This window comes from Lepidochelys olivacea (genome assembly GCF_965140295.1).
Source record: "Lepidochelys olivacea isolate rLepOli2 genome assembly, chromosome: 3".
NCBI classification, from domain to species: domain Eukaryota; kingdom Metazoa; phylum Chordata; order Testudines; family Cheloniidae; genus Lepidochelys; species Lepidochelys olivacea.
In genome coordinates, this window is record NC_140413.1 from 182,292,241 (window position 1) to 182,316,148 (window position 23,908).

General features: G+C 42.1%; 1 protein-coding gene across 24 annotated transcripts in view; it reads left to right on the top strand.

Annotated features, from left to right (window-relative positions):
* Nucleotides 1-5,309: 5,309 nt before the first annotated feature.
* Nucleotides 5,310-23,908, top strand: part of NRXN1 (neurexin 1) — a 1,255,052-nt gene continuing 1,236,453 nt past the window's right edge. For all 24 annotated transcript variants that reach the window (XM_084623802.1, XM_084623813.1, XM_084623792.1 and 21 more), the window contains exons 1-2: nt 5,310-5,431; nt 10,195-11,739. In XM_084623802.1, coding sequence (XP_084479928.1) covers nt 11,001-11,739 — 739 coding nt within the window. In that variant the 5' untranslated portion in view covers nt 5,310-5,431; nt 10,195-11,000. The remainder of the gene's footprint in view (nt 5,432-10,194; nt 11,740-23,908) is intronic.

Below are 23,908 nucleotides of genomic sequence, written 5' to 3' on the forward strand. Positions count from 1 at the left end.
TTTTAACCTTATGTTCCATTCTTCCTCAGACCTCCCATAAATTAAAGAGTCATCTATATAAACTTCTACTCCTTCCAGGACTTGCAGAGTCTTGTTCATTTTCCTTCGGAAGATTTCTGGACTATTTGTGAGGCCTAAAAGTAGCTGACAAAAGCAGTATCTTCTGAAAGACACTATAAAAGTTGTCAGCTTGGACTGTCAGGCTGAGGTGGGGCTCACCAGAATCCTCTATGTGCACCTCAGGCCTGATCAGTGCCCACTGAAGTCAACGGAAGGACTCCTAATGATTTCAGTGAGCCCTGGACTGGATCTGTAGTAAGGAGAATATTGTTACACCAATTAACTTGGAGGGTATATATTTTCTGTTGAATCCATCATTGAGCCTCTGTATGTGTATATAGATATGGACATGCCCTTAACAGACACTATAAATTCATATCCTCTGTTGGTTCAGCAGTACACTCTGTTATACCTTTTGTCTCTCTCCTGTCCAGTTCTTCCTTCACTCTGGGCTGTGCTAAGTTCAAAGAGTACTGCTCACTCTTTCAACAGAATCTGCACTGATTGTCCTGTAAACAAGCTGTTATCACTAAACACCATCACAACTTCTTCTATACTTTTTATGAAGCCCTTTTCAATGGCTGTGGTATGGTCTAAGAGGCTAATTGTGGTTTATTGACACAGATGTCAAACAAATATTCAATGTCTTTGTAAGTAGTGCAGGCTTTGAATTTACCCAGTAAATATATCTTTCCCCTTGTGCTATTGACTACTACCCAGGGCTGTTTTAATTTAGAGGTAAGTTTCATCTCAAGTACAAACCACAGCCACCTCAGGCCCTGAAATATCCTTTTTCCCCTTTTCATAGCTTCCATATTTCCAGCGGTCTTATGATTTGTTATTAGGTGCTTGTTTATTCCACATGAGAATGCTTTATTTTTATACTAAGCTTCTGCTACTTCTTTGCTGGATGAGTTGCATTTTCAGAAGGTCTGATGGCCATGGCATGTACACTGCCTTTTCCAGAGTCAGCTCTGGTATTAACTGAAATTTGTCCACCAGTTCCTTGTTTAAAATCTCAGCTACTAGATGATCTTATATGTACTTCCTAATGACACCAAAGTCATAATCCTCTGCATATTCCCTTTATAAAAACTTCCATATCTCTGAATCTGAGTGTTTGATAATGTGTCACATTCATTTTGAGAATGAAATGCTCCCCTGATTTTTCACAAATATCATTCACTCTTGATTAACTTTCACAGAGTAAGGAGAAAAGATTTATAAATATTTTCATTGTCCCTTCCCATTGCATAAATCCCTCCGCATTGCATAAATGAGTGTTTTGTGTTAAATTTCATTGAGAGTAGGAATCTGGTGAAGCCCTCATTCCACTTAGGTCATTCCATAGGTTTACAGAACTGAAAAATTTGTGGAGCGATATATTTTGGCAGTTGTTTTTCCACTTATTCATGCTGTTTTAAAATGAGTCAACATCTTATGCTATGCTATGTGACTAAGGTAAAGAATCACAGAAAGACACACTTTATTCTAACACTAAACAAGGATCTTCATCAGAAAAAGGAAAATAGTATTTCAATAATCTACTTTTTCTCTGACCCAATACATTGCTTCTGCCTAGAACTTTCCCCAGCCACCTCTTGCCTGGCTTCCTTTAACAGATTTAAGAAACAGTACTCATGCTTAGGCTACATTGGAAGCTGCTGCCATTCCTCAGCCTGGTAATCAAAGAATTCCTCTCCTCTTCCCACATATTTTTCAGTGTCTGGTATTTGTATGTGAACTAAGTGTTGGCTTTGTCTCTAAGCACCTGATGCTGTCTCTCTGAAGTCAGTAAAAGTTTCGCCATTGACTTGAGTAGAGTAAAAATAGGGTTGAAATTAGAAAATGCTTAACAGTGCTAAAAGAAATACACAATAACTTAAATGTTACAAAAAAGAAATTTTGATATTTTCAAAATATCCACAAGACTGTTACATTTTAAAGAAATAAACTCATAATTCATCTGTACAAATGCCCTGTTGCAACCTACGTTTTATATGTTTTTCCTAGCAAAGGAGAAGTTTGTTCATTGCTCTGTTCATTAAGGTCAAGCTATTAGAACTGTCTAGAGAAATTCCCACTCCCTTAATTTGAAAATAACCGGATGTGATTTGCATGTGGCTGAACAAAAGGAATGTCTGATTATGCTGTAAGTATTGAAGATATGTTACATATCTAGCAAAGCTCTTATTCACATTACTTAACATGTTGCTTGGTAACCTCCTGAAACCTGTCATCTATGAGGAAGGCTGCCTTAAATAATTACATGGATAACAGTGGGATTTAACAACGGGATTGAAGTAATATTTTTCTGACATTATTTGTTTCGCGGGTTTAGTCCAAACTGAGTTTTTAGTGTCCTGGAAGGCTGACAGTAGAACTGTACAAATAGTTTTCAAAGAACTCAGTGGTGGCCCAATATCAAACTGCCTTTCAGGTTCTTTTGATATTACAAATCTCAATCTATGTTTGCAAAAAGTTCCAGACCCCAGGCAGAGGTTCCCACATACAAACCACTCACAAGCACCTCATTCCTAATTCTTCAAGACCCTGTGTAATAAATCCATGGCTACAGATAATAAACATTATAGTCACCCCAAACTGCACACATGTGGCATCAGGAATAGAACCTAGGACAAGAGCTGGGTTAAATCTGGACAAATATGATGAATAGTATCAGACAAAACATAAAATTAAAAAAAGAAGAAATCAGAAATGTCTAAATATTTTGACATTTTTAAGATGAATTGTTTCAACATTTCATTTTGAAACAACACTTTGGAATCAACATTTCGTTTCAAAACATCATTTCAAATCAACATTTTATTTAAAAAAATGCACTTCAAAACAATGTTCAAAACATTTTGTTGGACTCAAATGAAATTATTTTTGTTTTTTGTTCAGCAAGATAAAGCAACAACAACAATCAGTTTTGGTTTGAAATTAACCAAATTTATGTATTTATTTTATTTCATTTTTTTTGGTTCAACCACCAAACTCAAAAATCAATATATTCACTCATCTCTACCAGAACCTTCAGTCCCAAACACAGTTTGAAACAAAGAACAGTCTTTAAAAGGGCATATATTTTCTGTAGACTGCAAACATTAGAGGGCAACATAGTCATACATTCTAACAGGGCTGATGTTACATCCATAAGAGGGCAGTGATACATATACAAACTAGCCAATTGATGCTTCTGTCCCTTTGGATTTACATCCAACAGCTGTAACAAATCCATGACAGAAAACAGTGAACACCATTTCATCACATATATTATCAGGGGCAGGAGCTTTGACTTAGAAAAACCCAGGTCTTTTACATCCAAACTAAAGTGGGAGGTCTGCTGGCTGTGTTAGTAGTAGGGCTTTCATCCTCTTTAGACTACAGCCACCAAAACTTGGGGATGGGGGGGATGTGAGAAAACCTGGATTTGTGCAGGAAATAGCCCAACTTGTTTATCATGCACATTGTGTAAAGAGTTGTCACTTTGGATGGGCTATCACCAGCAGGAGAGTGAATTTGTGTGGGGGGGTGGAGGGTGAGAAAACCTGGATTTGTGCTGGAAATGGCCCACCTGATGATCACTTTAGATAAGCTATTACCAGCAGGACAGTGGGGTGGGAAGAGGTATTGTTTCATATTCTCTGTGTATATATAAAGTCTGCTGCAGTTTCCACGGTATGCATCCGATGAAGTGAGCTGTAGCTCACGAAAGCTCATGCTCAAATAAATTGGTTAGTCTCTAAGGTGCCACAAGTCCTCCTTTTCTTTTTGCAAAACTTGACAGTGGCATACACAGCTGCCATCCAGTAGGAGGCAAGCACACTAGGTAGTATATTACAGTAGGATCCTCTTCTTATATTTGATGAGTTAATCGTTTCTTCCCCTGTGTGATACATTGCCACTCCACTGCTCTTCAAGGGCTCTAAGGGGTGTCATGTGACCGTCCCTTTCTCCCCCCAGTAGTTCAAGTATAAGTGGCCTGATTTAATTAGTGGAGTACAGGATGTGGCCTTATCCCTACAGTGCAGCTGGAGCAACCAACAAGCTGCTTCCATTGTTTGCTCTCCCATCTTCTTTCTTTTAGGGGTACACCGGGCAAGGTGAGGGTGACTTCAACCCCCCCCAAGTCGCTGGAAGGCTTTGAAGCTCTCCTTTTCCTTCCTCTGTAACAGGAAAACAGTGCTTCAAGCAAGGTTGATGAGAGGGGGCACAAGGGAAAACAACTGTACCAGGGCCCCAAGCTCTGGAACCCCCTCCCCAAATGTCAGTAACATCTGAGTAAATAAAGTCAAATGAGAGGGGGTGGGGGCACAGCAAACATGATGTACTGGGGTCCCAAATTTCTCTCAAGAAGTCTGGCTACAGGAAACAGCATCCATACCCCTCCCCACTTTGGTTTTCCAGAGCTGGGGGAAAGTCTATGTATAGCGTGCTGCCACTCCACCAGGCTCAGAGTGAGTTAACTATTGTTACTACAGGAGGGGAAAAGGACCAGGGGCTCATTTGCCAGAAGATTCCCTCTGGCTTTGAGGCAGCAGGCCTTACAGTGCTAGCCCCTCTAAGAAAGGAGATAGGGGAAGGGCCTCAGACTTTCCCCAAAGATCCAAGGAAAGGTCAGACTCACGCACAGCCACCCAAACGTAATGGGAGATGAGAATAAAGGCCACTGGCCTTGTTACTCACACCTAAGATACTGAAAATGCTGTGGGTTCTAGATACTATGTGGGGTACTGCCTGAATGCAAGAGCTGGGGATTAATGCAGTGTCCTGGAACTCCCTAAAGGCTAACTTTGTGGAATTGGGGGGACAGGGTGGGAGTTTTGTCTCCTGCAGACAGAGGCTGAGCTGTGGAGGAGCATGGCAGGCCCTGCAGCACCGGGTGGGGCTAGCCAGTGCTTATTGTGGAAAGGCTATGAAGTTGGTGTGAGAGTTCTGTACTCCTAACCATACAAACTGAGTCCTGAAGAATTTACAGCCACCTAGGGACAGGATCACATCTTGGCGCAGCTCCCCTGATTCCGCTGTGTTTACGCCTGGGAGGCATTTGGCCCGTTTGAAAAGGTGCAGGTCTTTCTGCTCAGAATGATGTGATGGCTCTGGCTAGAGTCTGTGCAGGGAGATGCTGCTGTCCACGATGCTGCAGAGAGCACAGCTCCTCCTTCCTCTTGCAGACAGGCAGCACCAGGCGTCATGTGACCGTCCCCGCCTTTCTGCTCCCCTCCCTCCCTCCTGGAGATAGAAGCTCCAGCCTGACGCCGCTGAAAAGGCAACTGCACTTGCCTTATTCAAAGACCTAAGGAAATTCTCTTTGACCGACACATGCTTCGAGCTCTGTTACGAGCTAAAGAGAAAACCCATGCAGGTAAATGGCTGGCTCCTGGTTTGTGGGATACGGGGAAAGGAGGTTCGGGAGGAAAAACCCCATTTAACAGAGCTTGGATCTGTCGGATGCACAAGGGGCTGGTTGGTTTGCGTGCAGCGTTTTGAATAGGTAGATGGCAAGGAGATGAGATGGTGGAACTGAGGTAGTAAGTTAAAGGTTGGATGTGGTGATTTATGATCAATTGCAAGGCAGACTAGTGGTTTGGAGACTCAAAAAATGAAATCAATCTTCTGCGATTTTTCTGTGTCTGTTGCTTTGATTAAATGTGTGAAGTCAGAGCGGCAATGGAAAATAAGATATTTTGTAGGGGGGCGGCGGTGACAGAAACAGCGGGCGTATGCAGGGAGTGCATTGATATTTTGGGACGTTTTTCTTTGGGAGACAGAAAAGGAGGACACCCCGTTGCATTTATATAGGTTTGAAACTGTTAAGGTCCCTGCTGATGGCTTGCGTTCTTAGAGGGGAAGAAATTATATCATACACATATTAAAATAAATATAACTGCAGACTGTACGGGTAGCAAAATCGATCATTCCAGTCGTTTAGGAAAGAATTTGGTTCTAGAAATTAGTAGAAATGAAAGAAAATGATTAATGATGCTGTTAAGACTGCTTTTGAATTAGAGTGTTTCTCTCTTTAGCTGAAGCAAGGTTGTTTTTCAGATCCTTTTATTTCATCCTGTAATTTGTGAACTCTCTAGGTCTTCCCCGAACCAAGTGACAACCGTATGGATATTTATACAATAAGGAATTCCGCCAAGGGTTGTATATGCATACTGACCTGCGATTTATTAAAGATTGATTGACCTACGGGTGTCTCCTTTCAAAAAGCTCAGCTGGGGCATCTGTGACTAAAACAGATTTTTTTAAGAATAAAATGGTTATGAAGGGGAGGCAGGAAAGCATTTTATTTAACCGATGAGCAACAGTATCCAGTATTCTAACCTTATAATTTTTTTTCTATGGGGGGGAGGTCTTGTAACCGAGAGCCCACTTAGAACATGTATGCTAAATAATTTGCCCTCTTTTATAATAAAGCTGCCTCTCCTGCTTTCAAAATGACTAGACAGACAGACTGACTATGCTGTTTATCGATAGTATAAGAAATGTATCAGTCATAATAAATAAGTAGTTAGGGTTCTTTCTTTCTTTCTTTCTTTCTTTCTTTCTTTCTTTCTTTCTTTCTTTCTTTCTTTCTTTCTTTCTTTCTTTCTTTCTTTCTTTCTTTCTTTCTTTCTTTCTTTCCCCTGTTGTTGTGATATGTGCGTATATGTATGAAAGAGAGAGAGAAGCAGCATAGACAGATAGGCAGAGAGAGAGACGGAGTCATCAATTTCATCCAGAAAAGATCTTCAAGTGGGATCCCCTGGCTCTGTAGCTCTTAGCTGACAGCTGTAGGCATCGCTCTGTCATTCACTCCCAGCTCACCCCTTCCCTGTGCACACGCGCGCACACACACACACACACACCAGCTGGTCGTTTCCCCCGTCCTCCTCCTCCTGATCTCCACCTTCCCTACACGTTCACACTACACACTGAAGCACTCCTGCTGTACATCCCTCCTCCCCCTCAACACACGGGCACACATACATATATACAGGCTTTTTTCACACTCCCTCTGGACATGCACCTCGCTTGGTGTCCACACACACACAGGACACCTTCCCACACATAATCAACCCCATTCATGTGGCTCCCCCACATACACAAAATCACCCACCTGTGCCCCTTCCTGAACCCCTGTTCCTGGGCCCCCACCTGACATACACAATCATCCCCTCCCTACACTCACTACTCCCTCCCTCCTTTCTGGCTCCCTCCTGCTACACATACACACACACAATTACCACAATTACCCTATAGTGAACCCCTGCGCCTCTCCCCATCCCCACCCCCCACACCTCTCTCTCTCTATCACGGTGTCACATGCTCACAATCTCTCCCACTCTTCACTTCTCCCCTCCATACATATGCAGACACACAACTCATCACCACGACCCCCCAAAACAAAAAAAAATGACTCCCCCATACACAGTTAATCCACTTCCACTAACCCCCACAAAGCTCCACCCCGTCCCTTTCACACATATATGAAACCAATCTACAAACAGTGCCCCATCAGTCGCACAAGGACCCACAATCACAATGTCACATGCACACACAAGGCTCCTCCGCTCATACATCCCTTTCGAGTCCTAGACACACATACACAGAAACACATACAGTAACACACACATTCGTCCCGTTCCCTTCACTTACATATAGTAACCTCCTACTGATCTGTCTCATTCAGACACAAAATTACCCGGTTTTTCTTTCTCGCACACAATGTCCCATACACAATGACGCTTTCATACAAGTACCATAGTAAACTGACACCCCCAAGTGATCCCCTCTCTTACCCACACAGACCCCCCTACACAAACACACACACACTGACCCCACAAAAACACACTGCTGCTGTCTCTCTCTCACACACGCACTGACCTAACAATCATACACATTTCTTCTTACCCCCCCATACAGATGATCCACAATCTCACATACACTGACCCTCACAGATTCGCCCGCGCACACACACACATTGCCCCCCCCACACACACAGACCCACGATCACACACACACTCACACCCCACAGATCCACAGTCACAAACACACTGACACCCCAACAGACCCGCGGTACAGTCACACACACTGACACCCTCCCCCCCCCCGCCCAATCCCTCAGACTGGCTCACAGTCACGCGCACTGTTCTCCCCCACCCCCCAGACTCACAGTCACATACACACACTGCCCCCCACACGCATACGGACCCTCCAGTCACGCACACACACAGACGCCTCCCCCCTCCGAACACGAGTGGGGGAGGGCTGGGGGCTGCGGACGGAGGGAGGGAGGGAGGCAGGGGACGCCGTGGCGGTAGACGGGCAGCGGTGGGACCTGCGGGGCTCTGTCCGGCTTGGGCAGCAGCGGGGTGGGTCGGGGAATCTTTTCTCGGTCTCCGGCTGCAGGGAGGGGAGGAGCCGGGCGGGGCGGGGCGAGCGGAGGAGGCCGGGCAGGGCTGAGCTGCCTCGGGCGCTGAAGCCCGAGCGCCGGGGCCGGTACGTGCGGAGCAGCCGCTCAATGCGGTACCATAAATTAATGTTGGATACGAGGAAAGGGCGTTAATTGGACCCTGAGCTGCTGTGTGCGGACGCTCCATGCCCGGGCTGGGGCAGGCATGAGCAGGGCGGAGGCGGCTGGGGCTTGCCTGGGGTTGCCATCTCCTGGGGTGACACGTTTCCAGCAGGCGCTACCCAGTGTCTCTGATCGTCCAACGGCTGGCCCCGACTAGGGGGATAACAAAGGCCGGCGACAGCCTCGCTGGTGCCCGCCTGCTCTTCACTGCGTGGTGCTCGCAGTAGGTGACTGGCGATTAGTCGCTGTCGCTGCTGTCCATGAAGTTTCCAGTCCCCCTGCTCCCCTTGGGGTGCTGGTTCCTCTGGGGAGCAACAAGCAAACATCGTTGAAGTTGAGAAGAGGCAAATAAAATGTAAGGTGTGTGTGTGGGGGGGCACTTAGCGGCTCTGCACACACCGGGCGCGTGGGGCTGCGGGGTGTGAGCGCCCCGGGGAAGGTCCGCTCGGGCAGGGTTGTGCTTCGGAGCCACACGCCCAAAAGCCATGGGGAAGGATCAGCACCAGCTGTAGAGCTGAAATTCGCTCTGCCTGGCGGCTGCCGGCCCCCAACCAGAATGGAGGTGGGCGGGGGAGGAGGGATGCTCATCGGCAGAGCCCTTAAAGCTGAGGGACCGATTAGCAAATATGTATCTGCCGGGAGACATATAAATAGGAGTTGGGGGGGGGGAGAGGGAGAGAGAGAGAAATATGGGGGACACTCCTTTTAACGGTCCTGGAATGCTTTGGCTTGAGAGAGCTCTTCGGAGGAACAGCCTGGATTGTGGCAAATACATTGTTCATTTAAAAAAAAAAGGGGGGGGGGTGCCCTCTTAAATAGGGATAATTGGGTATCTATGCAAAATACTGGAGCCTAGCCTAGAGGGATTAAACATCTGATATTAGCTGAACTGTGCATAACGTCAACAGCAAAGCTGATGCTATTCGGATTTTCTCTGCCGTAACAGATAATTTTAGTAGCAAAAGAGGTCAGGTGGCAGAGAAAAATATAGTTTGAAATTTTCAGAACACCTCTAAGAGACCATTAGAATTCTGCCTCACCCTGTGAAAATAATGCCATATAAATTCAAACCAGCTGATCCCTGCAGGGAGTTTGATCTACTTTACATGTTCTTAAACATACTGGAAATAATCAGAACCAGGCTAGGTGGCATGGCATACATTAATATTGCCCTATAGTGTCACAGATGCAGATATTCTATTAAATGAATTAAGTTAAAGGGAAACTCCGGTATCAATAAGAATAATTAATGCCTTTTAACAGTCCTTTCCTTTTGAGCATAACAAATCCTACAAAAATGAAATCTGGTACTAAATGGTTTCAGTGTTTGAAACAGTAAGTAGCAATCTTTACACAGGCAATAGCACAAAAAGCTTATTTTAGCATAAGTATAATAAGATATAACAAGACAGAAATTCTCAGTACCTCCAGATGTATTTACACGTTTCTTTTCCCTACTTTAAACAATGGTTCCAGTTAAGCATAAACTCAGATAAATTATTAGTCATGTGGTTTAAATGTTTGTAGGATATAATTTGATATTGGTTTGTTTTAATTCTTTGCAGATTAAAAAAAACCACAAAAACCTTGGATCACAGTTTTGGCCTTGTACAGGAGAATAGAAGAGAAGCTGTCACGCTTTGCATGTCAAGTAGCTACTGAGCTGCTTGACAGCTTCTGGATTCCAGCCCCACTGGGAATGAGGCAGCACAGGAAACCATGAGCAATGAGTCCTGTGGTCTGCTTCTGCTGCTATAACACCATGGCAGGCAGTCCATGATCCGACAGGAGGATCTGTCCTAGGAAGGCAGCTCTGGAATTGGTAATTTATTCCCTGAGAAAGGAGAGGAAAAACGCTTGGGAAAATACAGTTGGTGGATAACATGTAAAAGAAGTCCACACACATTGGGATACTGATGCATTCTTGCTGGGTTTGTGGATCCACTTGGAGAAAGGTTTTTTGACATTTTCCCCCCACTCCAAAGTTGGTAATGTGGGTAAATTTTTGATAAAATTTCTGCTGACTCATACATCCCTAGATACCTCTTGAGAAACCAAGTTCATCAGTGAGTAAGCCTATTGGTGCCTTCTTTTTTGCTGAAGATCTCTTGCAGTTCAGCCAGATTGACCACGCAACACGTGGGTCATTCCTTCCAGGGGATCCCAGTTCACACGTGCATCTTGGGCACTCACAACCTGAGCCTCTCATACCAGGGAGGCATTTATAATAACCACAGTGTAAAGGGGAAATAAGAGTGAATCAACTGTCTAGTCTGAGAGTGACTGGAAAGATTTTACCCTGTCTGCTCCAGCCCCCCCACCACTTCTCCCCCCTCCACGCCCCCCTCTCCCCTGCCCAACCCCACGAAGCATGGGGGCTGTGCTCCTCAAGCATGGGGGCTGTCTCCTGCTCTGGCTGGCCCTGCTGATGGGCTGCTGGGCTGAGCTTGGCAGTGGTCTGGAGTTCCCAGGGGCTGAAGGCCAATGGACCCGCTTTCCCAAGTGGAATGCCTGCTGTGAGAGTGAAATGAGCTTCAATATGAAGACACGCAGCTCCAGTGGGTTGGTCCTCTATTTTGACGATGAGGGGTTCTGTGACTTCCTGGAGCTGATCTTGACCCAAGGGGGGAGGCTTCAGCTCAGCTTCTCTATCTTCTGTGCTGAGCCTGCCACTCTGCTGACTGACACATCTGTCAATGACAACCTCTGGCACACTGTCGTCATCCGCCGCCATTTTAAGAACACAACACTGCTCATTGACCAGACTGAGGCAAAGTGGGTGGAAGTGAAGTCCAAACGGCGTGACATGACTGTCTTCAGTGGCCTCTTTTTGGGTGGGCTCCCACCCGAGCTGCGCTCAGCAACCCTGAAACTGACGCTGTCCTCGGTGAAGGACCGGGAGCCCTTCAAGGGCTGGATAACTGATGTCAGGGTCAACTATACACAGGCCTCACCTGTGGAGAGTCAGGAGGTGCAGCTGGATGATGAGCAGAGCCGCCTGTGCGCCAGGGATGATGTTTGCCTCAACGGTGGCATCTGCTCGGTGCTCAATGACCAGGCTGTCTGCGACTGCTCTCAAACTGGCTTTCGGGGAAAGGACTGCAGTGAAGGTAAGACTTCACTTTAGCTTGACCTACCAACCGCTCCCTTAATGGAGGGGAAGGGTAACAAATAAAGACTGCATGGTGTTTCCTCCATAAAAGTGAATCTCTCTCCCTCTGATCTGTACTTTCTCCCTCCCCACCTCATCCCTGACCCCTCTGTTATGTCTCAGTCCTCCCTCAACCATCCTCCAAGTGTTTCCGTAACAGAATATGGTGCAATTATTTTCTCCAAAATTGGGAGAGAGGAAAGTGTAATCTGGGATTCTTTTTGAGCCAGGGTGTAATCTGGGGTTCTCCTTCATGGTAAACTAGGGTTGTTCCTGTTGATGATGACCTAGTGGTTATTTGTGGTGTGGGAGGGAGTAATATGCGGTATTCATGGTGGGGGAAAGGGCAATCAGAGTTTACTCTTAAGAAGTGTGTAATGTAGAATTATACTTGGGTAGGGACCTTATTTGATTTTTGGTGGGTAGAGTGGAGAAATTATCTGGGTTTATTTTTTGTTGGGGGTAGGAGAGGCCTGAATTTATTCATCCTCCATACTGGTATATTTATTGATATTGGCGTCAGCTACATGCTTTAAGTAAACTAGTGATTTATTTGTGAAATTCCTTAACTGATGAAGAAAGTTAAACAAGGGGCTTATAGTTTCACACCAAGGCGAATGCACATTATTGTAATATGTTTAGCAAATCTAATGCCAGTCACATAGACAGAGGGTAACAAGGGAAGTGGAAAATATTTACCCCACAGCTCGGAAATAATTGAATATTTATAACCAGTAAGAGAGCTAAGAAAAGGAGATGTTCCCTGGTTTCTTGCTTACAAATAAATCACTTAGGAAATGAGACTCATCTTCAGTGTCCATTATTATTGGGGATTTTGAAGCAACGTCAACGTTTATTTTGCAAACATATCTGGAGCTTTTTAACAATACATTATTCTTAATTTTGCTAGTTCACATGCAACTACTTTGCAGCTGTGTAAAATGACAGAAAATGTGTGTGTGTGTATCTAGAACAGAATTTAGGGGTATGTGAATGAGAACTATGAAAAATGACAGAATATATTAAAGGAAATAATAAAACTTCATATCAAAATTAGAATGTAAAAACATAAAAGGAAGGCAAAATAGGCATGATGTATGCCAAATGAAGGTGGTCATTGAGCAGCTGCATGAGATTTATGGCTGAGTAATCTGCCTTTATCATTTTTATCAAATTTAACTTACCATAGAAAAGAAGAAAACGTTATTTGTGGGTGATCTTTATTATGTAACACCTTCTGTCCTTAGTGTCAGTACTTATATATACAGTCATTCTGCATCCTGTTTACTTTGTCAGCTATTTATCTCCGTTCTGCCATTTGTTTGGGAAAACAATTCAAGTCTTTTTACATTTGTAAATATCATTACAATGAAAGAACAATAAAGGATAGTTTCACAGTGTAACAAACTTGAACCATCACTCGCACATAATTCAAGACACTGTAGGATGAGAACGTCTTCTATACTGATCTAAATAATGTTCATATTTTTTGTGTATGTGGTACCAGATACCACTAGGCATGTGTGAAATATTGAGATTTCCTTGTTTCTGTAAGTTAGGTCCTGTTATAAATCATGGAGAAAATGATCAAGTATTACAGTTTGGTTACTGCAACAATGGCAATTACAGATTGTTGTAAGATTAATAGATGAGAATACTCTATAAAAACGAATTATTTGGGCACACATTGCTCTTAACACCTCAAAGCAGTTTATTGAAATATTAATATAGATAAAACAATTACATGTAGAATCAACAGAAAGTGAAAAATCTCTTCTTTAAGTTAGGGAAGTAAAATGAAATGATGGCAGGTATTTTTAAAGGCAAACCATATTACTCTATTAATATTAGAAACAAATAAGAAACCATATGTATTGCAAAATGTCTGATTAACAGATATAATAGGGAAACTATGTAGTAAATAACATTTTGAAGCCCAACATTTGGGTGAAATCGTGGCCCCACTGAGGTCAATGGGAGTTCTGCCATTGACTTCAAAGGGGCTAGTATTTTACACATTATGTTTTGTAATCTCTAAGAAGCCTTATAAAATACTCAGAAGAAATATAATTTTAGCATAATACATATGTGCTCAGTACTGAATAATTATATAGAACCTAATCCTGCTTCCATTGAAATAAAGGGCCAAAGTCTCATTTACATCAGTGGGACAGGAGTGGGTGTATCATTTTTATTTGTTAATTAACCATTCAGAAGCAAACCTGTCAGCTTTTGAGGAAGGAAATAGTGGCTGTTTGTATCCACTTTCAAAGATTTGAACTACTATGTAATTACCTTGTTTTTCTTATGAGAAATTAGATGGCACAGAAAATGAAGAGGGAGAAGGTGATACCACTGTGCATTCAAATCCCTGCTATTGATCTTTACATTCTTTATGATCATGGCAATTATAGCAATAACTTATTCTATTACCCAATAACTTTATTAAGGGTCAGATCTGGCATTTCTTGTGCATGTGAGTTTCCCAAAGGGGTAATCTAGGAATGCAGAATTGGTACTTGGAATGGAGTAATCTAGATGAATATCTTTACTTCGGTTCTACATTTTCATGTTTTTTTGACTAGGGATAGTACACCCTCTTCTCATCTCCTTCGGCCTTACTCTTTTATCTGAAACTGGAACCAAACAGGTCCAGTTGCATTTTTTTCCTGAAGAGGAAAAAAGTTCAGTAAATTTATTTTTCATTATTTGTTATTTTGTATACCTCTGCACCTTTGTATTCTGGCTCAGGCCAGAGTTCTAAAATACAGTGAGATATTTCTAGGCCATAGGAAAACAATAGTAACATAACTCTTTCGAAATTTCCACTGCTATTTTGCAGATTTGAGAGGTCTTGATAATTGAGATGATACCATCCCTTCAGTCCTTAGGATCGGATTTTCAATAGCACTTATGAAGTTTAAGAACTTTAAGAAAAAAACTGACTTTGAATAGGTCCATTGGGAGTTAAGTGCCTAAATACCTTTGAAGATCTGGGTATTAGGCACTTTTGTAAATCCCATTTCTTAGCCTTTACTGAGGCAAAACTCCCATATAAGTACCAAATTTCACAAAGCCTTATTTGTGTGAGAAATCTTTAGTCAAATAAGTATTCCCTTTGGGTTTGACTCCTCTATCTCTTGCTGGTGTAGTTCAGGAGTAGCTTCATTTAAGTCAATTGAGTTACAACAGTTTGTAAGTGAGAGGAAAATTAGATACACTGGATTCAATTGAATTACTTGCTTGAGTAAAGATTACTCATGGGAGTCAAGGTTACAGACTCAAGACCTCAGTCAGTAAGAGTTTTGGGCCAAGTAAGAACAAAAGGACAGGCATTTTGCCTAAGTATAGATGGTATTGGGCCCAAAGGTTAGAAAGGCATTCAAACTTCCAGACATTTATCTGAACTGACCCAATCCTCCATACTTTTTAAAGTTGGCCCAATATTATCTGTAACCCTCAGTTATAGCCTTAGAAACTTTGTGGCATATTATTCCACATGTTTATGGATATTTTCAATATGGATTAGCTTTCTTATATTGCCTTATCATGATTAGTAATATTTATGGCTCTACACTCAAAAAAAATACTATTGTGGAGCACTTCATCATGTCCCCAAATACTGCAAAGCTTCCAAAATGAAAACATGGAGTCAGTAGTACCATAAGTGTACTTGACATTAATTTTTGCTCTTATTGCATTTCATATTCATAACACCAAAATTATTAGTTTGGGATGTAATTTGCTATTGAAATAGGCAAGGGAAATTTTATTTTACATCATGGAAGTGACTTGGCACAAAGAACAATGTGAAAAGTTAGTATAAAAAGTTTATCTGAGGGATATGACTCAGGGTAAAAATTATTATAGTGATTCTATTCAATACTAACAGTATGCAGGTTTGCATCAAGAAAAATTGGTGCATTTTAGTTCTGGGATGGGGAAAACTATTCATCAGAAAGACTGGTCTTTAAAATCTGATTTTTGGTAAAGTGAATTAGGATCCTGGACAGCTACAGAGGAAAGAGAATTTATGTTCAAGAACTTTCATCCCTCTTTCCTATTTTGCTCCTTATTTTGGAAATTCATAACCTAGAAATAAGAAAACTTTTTAAAATATTGAATCATTCTAGCAAAACAGGAATTTTATTTAAATATATATGCAAAGCCAGAACAGTCCAATGTATCATTTAGTTCAGTATTCTGTCTCTGACAGTAGCCTATGCCAGATGCTACTGAAGAAGGATGAAATAAAACAAACACATAATGCACCTAAATACTTTGCATTGGCAGAAATTTCCTGGTCACCCCAGAAAATGTTTATACCCTCATACTTTTTTAGTTATTTAATTACTAGTGTGATCTTCATATATATGTCTTCTTTTTTTGAATATTGCTAATGCTTTTATCTCAGTCATATCCTGATGTGGTGAGTTCCAAACATAATTATCCTTTGTATTAAAAATTATTTTCTGTTAATATTCATTCGTTTTTAATTTTGACTGTCCTCTTGGTTTTCTGTTAAGGGAAAGAATAAGGAATAACCATGTAGCCATTCATAGGAAGGGACTCCTCATGATTAAATCTTCAGCAGTTGATTCCAGCTGTGGATTGTCATCTATGGAGGTGATTTTTCAGTGATTCAAGCCCATATGGCTCAAACTAGCCAGCCTTTAGATATTTTTGTTTCTGTGGTAAAATAAATATTTTACCAGTCTGTGTTTATATTTGCTTCTCCATACTGGCCCTGTTTTTAAAGTAATTTACTATTCCAAGTCCCCATCTGAAATCCCTCATGTTCTAATTTCACTCCTGTCATGCCTTGCTTTTGAGCATAATATGAAAAACATGTTGGTATTAATAACCTTTGCAAGGTGCATGTTTGCCTGCAAAGCTGTTCCATAGTCTTTTGAGAGCCCTCAGTTTTACATTGAAGGGATTCATAGACACCTTCGTTGCATCCTCATTGAACGCTTAGGTAATATTGTGGTCTCTGAAAAACACAGCATATGACTATAACATTTAGCATGGGCAAAATTTTCCTCCTTCCTCCTTCAGATCCCTTATCTTCAGTATGCATCTCTGTTACATTATCTGTACTTGTTCCGCCTGTGGAATCCCCATCACTGTCAATGGCAACCAGGGTGTTCTGCATGTGAGATGAGTGCAGCATGTGCTATAGAGATCCACAGCTGACTGAGTTAAGGATAGCTTTATAGGAAGCTTGGAATTTACTTTAAATCAACACCTTTTAATGTTTTAAAATAGTTTCCTTTTTGTAATTACAATAAAAACATTTTTACAAAATAAACATTTAGGAAAATAGTCCCACAAGCCCTTTTAATTAGAATTGAAAACAGTGGATCCTTTGCACTCAGTAGTATGTAAATAGATCTATTATGATACCATTTTAAGCTATGATTTTGCATGTTTTTGTAAATGCAATTTGATGCATTAGTTTGTTTGCCAGGATTTTATATAGTAAGATATTGATTTCAGTGTGTTCCTCATGTAACATCACAGCAATTCAAATATTGTGTCATTGGTTACGAGAAACTGACAGGCTGTTTTATATCATCTTGTAAGAGGGTTGCTTGTTGCACATTGCTAATTGTGCATTGTAATTCTTCAAAAAGGACCCCTTACTGTATAGCATGAATCTTAGTACCTCAAAATCAATATTTTTTATATTGTGGGGCAGATGTTCCCCTCCCCAGTGCATGTGATATTTCACTCGAGAGTCCATATTGCAAACCTATGGAGAAGTAAGGTTCTAGAAGAATATGGCAAGAAATTTCAATCCTAGTGGTTTTATTAGGCTGGTTATTCAGAAGTCCCCAGTTATATAATAGATTAGTTAATTGTCAACATATGTAACAACTGCTGATTAAAAATAGCTGTTGTGATGTCATTAAAGGCTAACTTTAGTATTTGGTACATTTAGGTCTTTTAGCTTATTTTTGTATATATAACAAAAGTGCCTGGTAATAACTTTAAAATAAAGGTCCTGATCCAACGACCATTGAAATCAATGGGAGTATCTGAATGGACTACAATGGCAGTTGGATCAGGGCCCTGTAAACTTTGAATATGTTGTCTTTTAAAAAGTGAGCTGTTATTTACTAGGAACACACAAAAACATTCCAGGGTGTAGAAAAGCATTTTCTCTCTTCTGCTACATTCTAAGTGAAAACTGTATAAGCTGATTTATGAAATTTGATTTTACTGGATTGTGAAGGGTACACTGAGAATTTGTGTGCAAAACTGAAGGTGAGGGCTAATTAAGATGACTGAGTTATAAGCCTTTCAGAAATGGGGTTTATGCTAGAAATGTGACAGACCCATAACTTTTCTGTTGCTGCCAGTGCCACCATAATAAAGAAAAAACTGCCAGACAGAATCCAGAGTATCTTTTTTTTTTTCTTAAAACACTTAGATGCTATTTGTTTATTTATTACACTGAACTGGAAGCTAAGTTTTAATATTACCCCTTGAATAAAATAGTTTTGGTTCTTCCCACCAAGTTTGATCCTTTCTCCACTGATTCCTTCCCTATGTTCCATTCATGGTATCTCAGAGCATAGATAGCGCTTTTCTGGACCAACATCGCAATGTGCAGCATTCAAACTTGCAGAAGTTTAAGTTCAGTTTTGTCAGGCTAGAAAGCAGTACTTTCTTGTGAGTTCAAATTAATGTCCGAACCATTCTCTTGGCCACAGGTGTACCCATTATAACCAACATACACAAAAAGTCAGTAGCTAATATGAGCATAGTAGGGCAGAGCACAAGATTTTGAGCCAGCCTTGGTGTAGTGTAGTATACTGGGCAAGCTGTGTAGTACTGGGCAAGCTGCATCAACTCTTTGGTTTTAATTTCCCCATCTGTAAGATAAGGCTAATGATACCCAACTACCCACCTCACAGGAACAGTGGGGATTTTCTGTCTGATCTTCAGCCTTTGAAGGATTAGACCTTATATTGTTAACCCCCCCTCTGTGAAATCAAAGGTTTGCAGTGCACTCTAACATCCTGCAACATTTTCATTCCACATAGCCAGCTCTCATCAGTTTTCTCTCCAGTTGCTCCTCATCCCCACCATCTGTATTAAACTCACCATCCAGCATGTTGCTCTACTGTGCGTAGCATCTCTTCCACTAGGTAGGCTGGAATATGTGGAATACTAGATGTGAGCTAATAGGCAGGGGAGACCCAGGTCACAGTTGGCCAATCCGGTTTTCCTCACTGCTGTTACACTCCCCACCTGCCAACCTCTCCAAAATTACTGTGCTCTATGCTTGCCCTGTGCATCAATGAGGACCTAATAGTCAGTGTTAAGAGCACAGAGGAGAACCCAGACTCCCAGTGGCATTTATAGCATACTCTCTATGCAGGGGTAGGCAAACTTTTTGGCTTGAGGGCCACATTGAGGTTCCAAAACTGTATGGAGGGCCGGGTAGGGAAGGCTGTGTCTCCCCAAACAGCCCCCCTCAGAATCCCCCACCCCACTTCTTATCCCCTGATCGTCCCTAACCGCCCCTCAGGACCCCACACCCTATCCAACCCCCCCTGTCCCCTGACTGCCCCGACCCCTATCCACCCCCCACGCCCCCTGGCATGCCCCCCGGGACTCCCACGCCCTATCCAACCCCCCTGTTCCCCGTCCTCTGACCCCCTCCCGAACCTCTGCCCCATCCAACTGCTCCCTGTCCCATGATTGCCCCCCGAGACCCCCTCCCCCTTATCCAACCCTTCCCCCCACTCCCCGCCCCCTCACCATGCCGCTCAGAGCAGCATATCTGGCAGCCGCGCTGCCCGACCAGAGCCAGACACGCTGCCGCGATGCCCTGCAGGAGCGTGCAGCCCCGCCATCCAGAGCGCTGCCCACGGGGTGCCGTGCCTGCGGGGGAGGGGGGACAGTGTGGGAGGGGCCGGGGGCGAGCCTCCCGGGCCAGGAGCTCAGGGGCCAGGCAGGACGGGCGGGCGGCTGGACCAGATGTGGCCCACGGGACGTAGTTTGCCGACCTCTGCTCTGTGCTGTGCTCTTTTGTTTTTTGTGGTGAAATTTCATTCTCTTTGACCCTGATACTGTCCCAGGATCTGCTAGCATGCAGCTCTGTACCCATATAGAGATCCATTGATTTCAGTGGGTCTCCACACTGGCACAGGGAATCCATGCGAGGGGATCCTAATGTAGAATCAGAACCTTTATTAGTTTCTGATTAACAGTTGGAATTTAAAAAAAAATAACCTCTAGTGTCTCTATTAATTTTTTTCAGAGTAACAGCCGTGTTAGTCTGTATTCGCAAAAAGAAAAGGAGTACTTGTGGCACCTTAGAGACTAACCAATTTATTTGAGCATGAGCTTTCATGAGCTACAGCTCACTTCATCGGATGCATAGTGTGGAAAGTGTAGAAGATCTTATTACATACACACAAACAGCATGAAAAAATACCTCCTCCCATCCCACTCTCCTGCTGGTAATAGCTTATCTAAAGTGATCACTCTCCTTACAATGTGTATGATAATCAAGGTGGGCCATTTCCAGCACAAATCCAGGTTTTCTCACCCCCCCCCCTTCCCACACACACACAAACTCTCTCTCCTGCTGGTAATAGCTTATCCAAAGTGACCACTCTCCTTACATTGTGTATGATAATCAAGGTGGGCCATTTCCAGCACAAATCCAGGGTTTAACAAGAACGTCTGGGGGGCGGGGGGGGGGGGAGGAAAAAACAAGGGGAAATAGGCTACCTTGCATAATGACTAAGCCACTCCCAGTCTCTATTCAAGCCTAAGTTAATTGTATCCAATTTGCAAATGAATTCCAATTCAGGAGTTTCTCGCTGGAGTCTGGATTTGAAGTTTTTTTGTTGTAAAACAGCGACTTTCATGTCTGTAATCACGTGACCAGAGAAATTGAAGTGTTCTCTGACTGGTTTATGAATGTTATAATTCTTGACATCTGATTTGTGTCCATTTACTCTTTTACGTAGAGACTGTCCAGTTTGACCAATGTACATGGCAGAGGGGCATTGCTGGCACATGATGGCATATATCACATTGGTGGATGTGCAGGTGAACGAGCCTCTGATAGTGTGGCTGATATTATTAGGCCCTGTGATGGTGTCCCCTGAATAGATATGTGGGCACAGTTGGCAACCGGCTTTGTTGCAAGGACTCCTATTACTGTTTATCAATAACAACTTTTATTTAGCTAGATCCTTCCTATTCATGTATTATTTTACTGTACAGTTAACCATGAGAGAGAGAGAGAGCCATCAATCAATCAGTAGTAAACATACAGAGAAATTCTTGCATTCTTGAGTTACACCAAACATATTCAGCTAATCTAGTTTGGCTTGTATGAAGGCAATAAGCTGGTATTTTACGATAAAGAGAGGTTTAGATACTAGTGTTTTAGATCACTGTGATTGTCCTGTGTTACTTTAGCCATGCCTTGATCCTTGAGCCATTGAGTTAGACTCCAGTAAGCAGTGAATTCAGTAGTCCTGGTAGATAGTAGATAGGGTGCAATCCTGCAAGGAGCTGAGAATCCTCAACTTCCATTAAAGTAAATTTGAAGTCCCATTGACTCATGTTTAGAATTATGGCAAACCCAGTAACCTGTTGATTCTGAACATAATATTCAACTGGGGACACGAAAGAAGAGGAGGTCTGGGGTGAAATAAGTAAACTGCTGATTCTGATTGTAGTTGTAGTATTCATCTGGAAACTCTATAGAGAGAAGGTCTTTTCATAGATTCAAGTATTTTAAAATGTTAATATTATTTTAAAAATCATGCTTACAAACCATTGCATAAACTGAAAAGTTGTGTGAGTAATTTTGTTTTAAATTTAAAGGACTCAGTAGTTTACTGGAAAATAGGTGCTTTACCAGAAGTGAGATTTTTATACTGGTGATAATACAGGTCTAATTTGATATGGACTTGTATCCAATAGAAGCAACATGGCCATTGTTGCTCATCATCGATTATGAATTTTGTATATTATGCTTAACTATATTATGCTGTAACCCAAATCAGACCTGTGCTTACTCTGTGGCCCATTGCATGAGATTTTATGAAAAGCACTACCCTGTTAATTTTGACCTCATTTTACTTAAAAGCATAAATGCTAGGTTCCTGTTATTCTTCTAAAGTCTCTCTGTAGTTAAGAATACATGTACAGCCATTAAGGAAGTGTTTGACATTACACTATGCAACTGGAGATATATACAGCAGTTCCAAAGTTTCAGAATAATTTCTTAATTTCAGGTGCATCTTGACTCTGCCTTGCAGTTTGTCTTATGTATTTTACGTGTTTATAAAAAATGACATTTATTTAGCAGAAATCTCCTTGAATATTTTCATTCTTAAAAAATTAAAGTATATTGAGGCAAGCATACTGTATGTTCCATAAAAATGGGGATAAGCTTTGCAATTCAGGGATCTTACAAAAAAATAAATAAGTCCTAAGTACTTATTATCAGCTAAGCCTGCAAATCTTTATTTATGTGTGTAGAGATAATCAGATGAATCAGGGATACAAGATAAGGTCCTGTATACTAATATTCTAATTCTCTCAAAACTGAGTCCTTGATCCTGCAAACACTTATGCATGTGCTTAACTTTAAGCATGTGACTGCAGTGAAAATACTCACCTAAATAAACTTAGCACACATGTGTAAGTATTTGCTGAGTAGTGGTTTACCCTGGGCAGTTCCAGTCTTGTACAGTAAAGGCACTGATTCAGTATGCATAAAGTTGGCAGAATCAAGTCCTAATTGATGCAAATAAGACAATAAGTAGCACACTTCAAAGAGCATTTTATATCATAGAGAGGAGTCATCATCCCAGCCTCTGAATCATGCAGAGACAATGAAAACCACTTTAATACAAGCTAAGGGCCTAATGCTGTGAATACTTCTGCATATGAATGAAACTTTACCTATGTAAGTGTTTGCAAGATTAAGTTATTAACCTGGAAAGTATGGGCACAAGAGGAGGAGGGGAAAGTGGGGAGGAATATAGCATCTTCTTTCAAGACTACAAATGCCTCTGTGCATAAACACCATGCATTTGGGACTTGGGGTTGTCCGGAGGTGTGCTTGGGAAGATGAGGTCAGAAAAGGGAAAAGCTGCTCTACATAGCATAATTCCCTGGAAAACCAGTGGAATTTGCTCTGGAAAATCTCAAGAGTGTTAATGCTGACTCTGTTGTCATCGGCTCCTCTAAAGTTTGCCATCTTTCTTCATTGGACTAGAGAGGGGTGAGGATGATTAAGACACTGGCACAACCTAGAACCAAATAGCAGTGTGCCACCTGACACAGTGAGGCTGCTTGGGGAGGGTATCATGGGAGCAGTTCTGTGGTGTTAGGCTTCCACCTGGATGCCCTGAAAGCTGCAGATCTCATGTAATTTCTGTTTAGATGGCCATGCCCACTGCCTCTTCTGCAGACCCACAAATTCCTCTGTTGCTCAAGGAGATGATGCTTTGTGAACACCTAATTTTAAGTTTCCTATAGGGTTTCCTGCAGGTAGGGAGAAACTAGCACTTCTTATATTGTAGTATCATTAAATTGCTATATACAGATTTTCTCAGAGATACAATGTAGAATATAATAAGGTATCAGCCTGATTCAGAAAATAATTCTTTTCTTTTGTTCATAATGTTTACTGAAGATTATAATTCTGTACAAACAGATCTTATGTCACTACAGACAAAAATAATTAAGGACTACGCAACCTGTCTTATTTAAGGGGTGGTACATAGCTGTGCTGTCCCACGAGCGCCCCAGGGACAGAGCATGACTAATTCTTTTCTTTCTTGGCCCATGCTGATTACTACCCCTGTGTGCTAATTGCTGCATTGGGTGGATGCAGAACCAAAACTCTGCCCATTCCCCCACTCCTGCTGGCCTCGAGTGTCATGGGAGGGGAATGGAGGAAAGTTGGGTATGTAGCCCCCTGCTTATCTCTCTGCCTCTATGCCAGTGAGGCCATTAGGAGAAGCAATGAGCAGAAGCAGTGTTTGGGTTTTTTTTTAATTTCAGTTTTCATTGCAGAGTTCAAAAATGAAAGAGGGAATCCCTGCATCAGTTTCAAAGTTATACAGATAAAAAATACT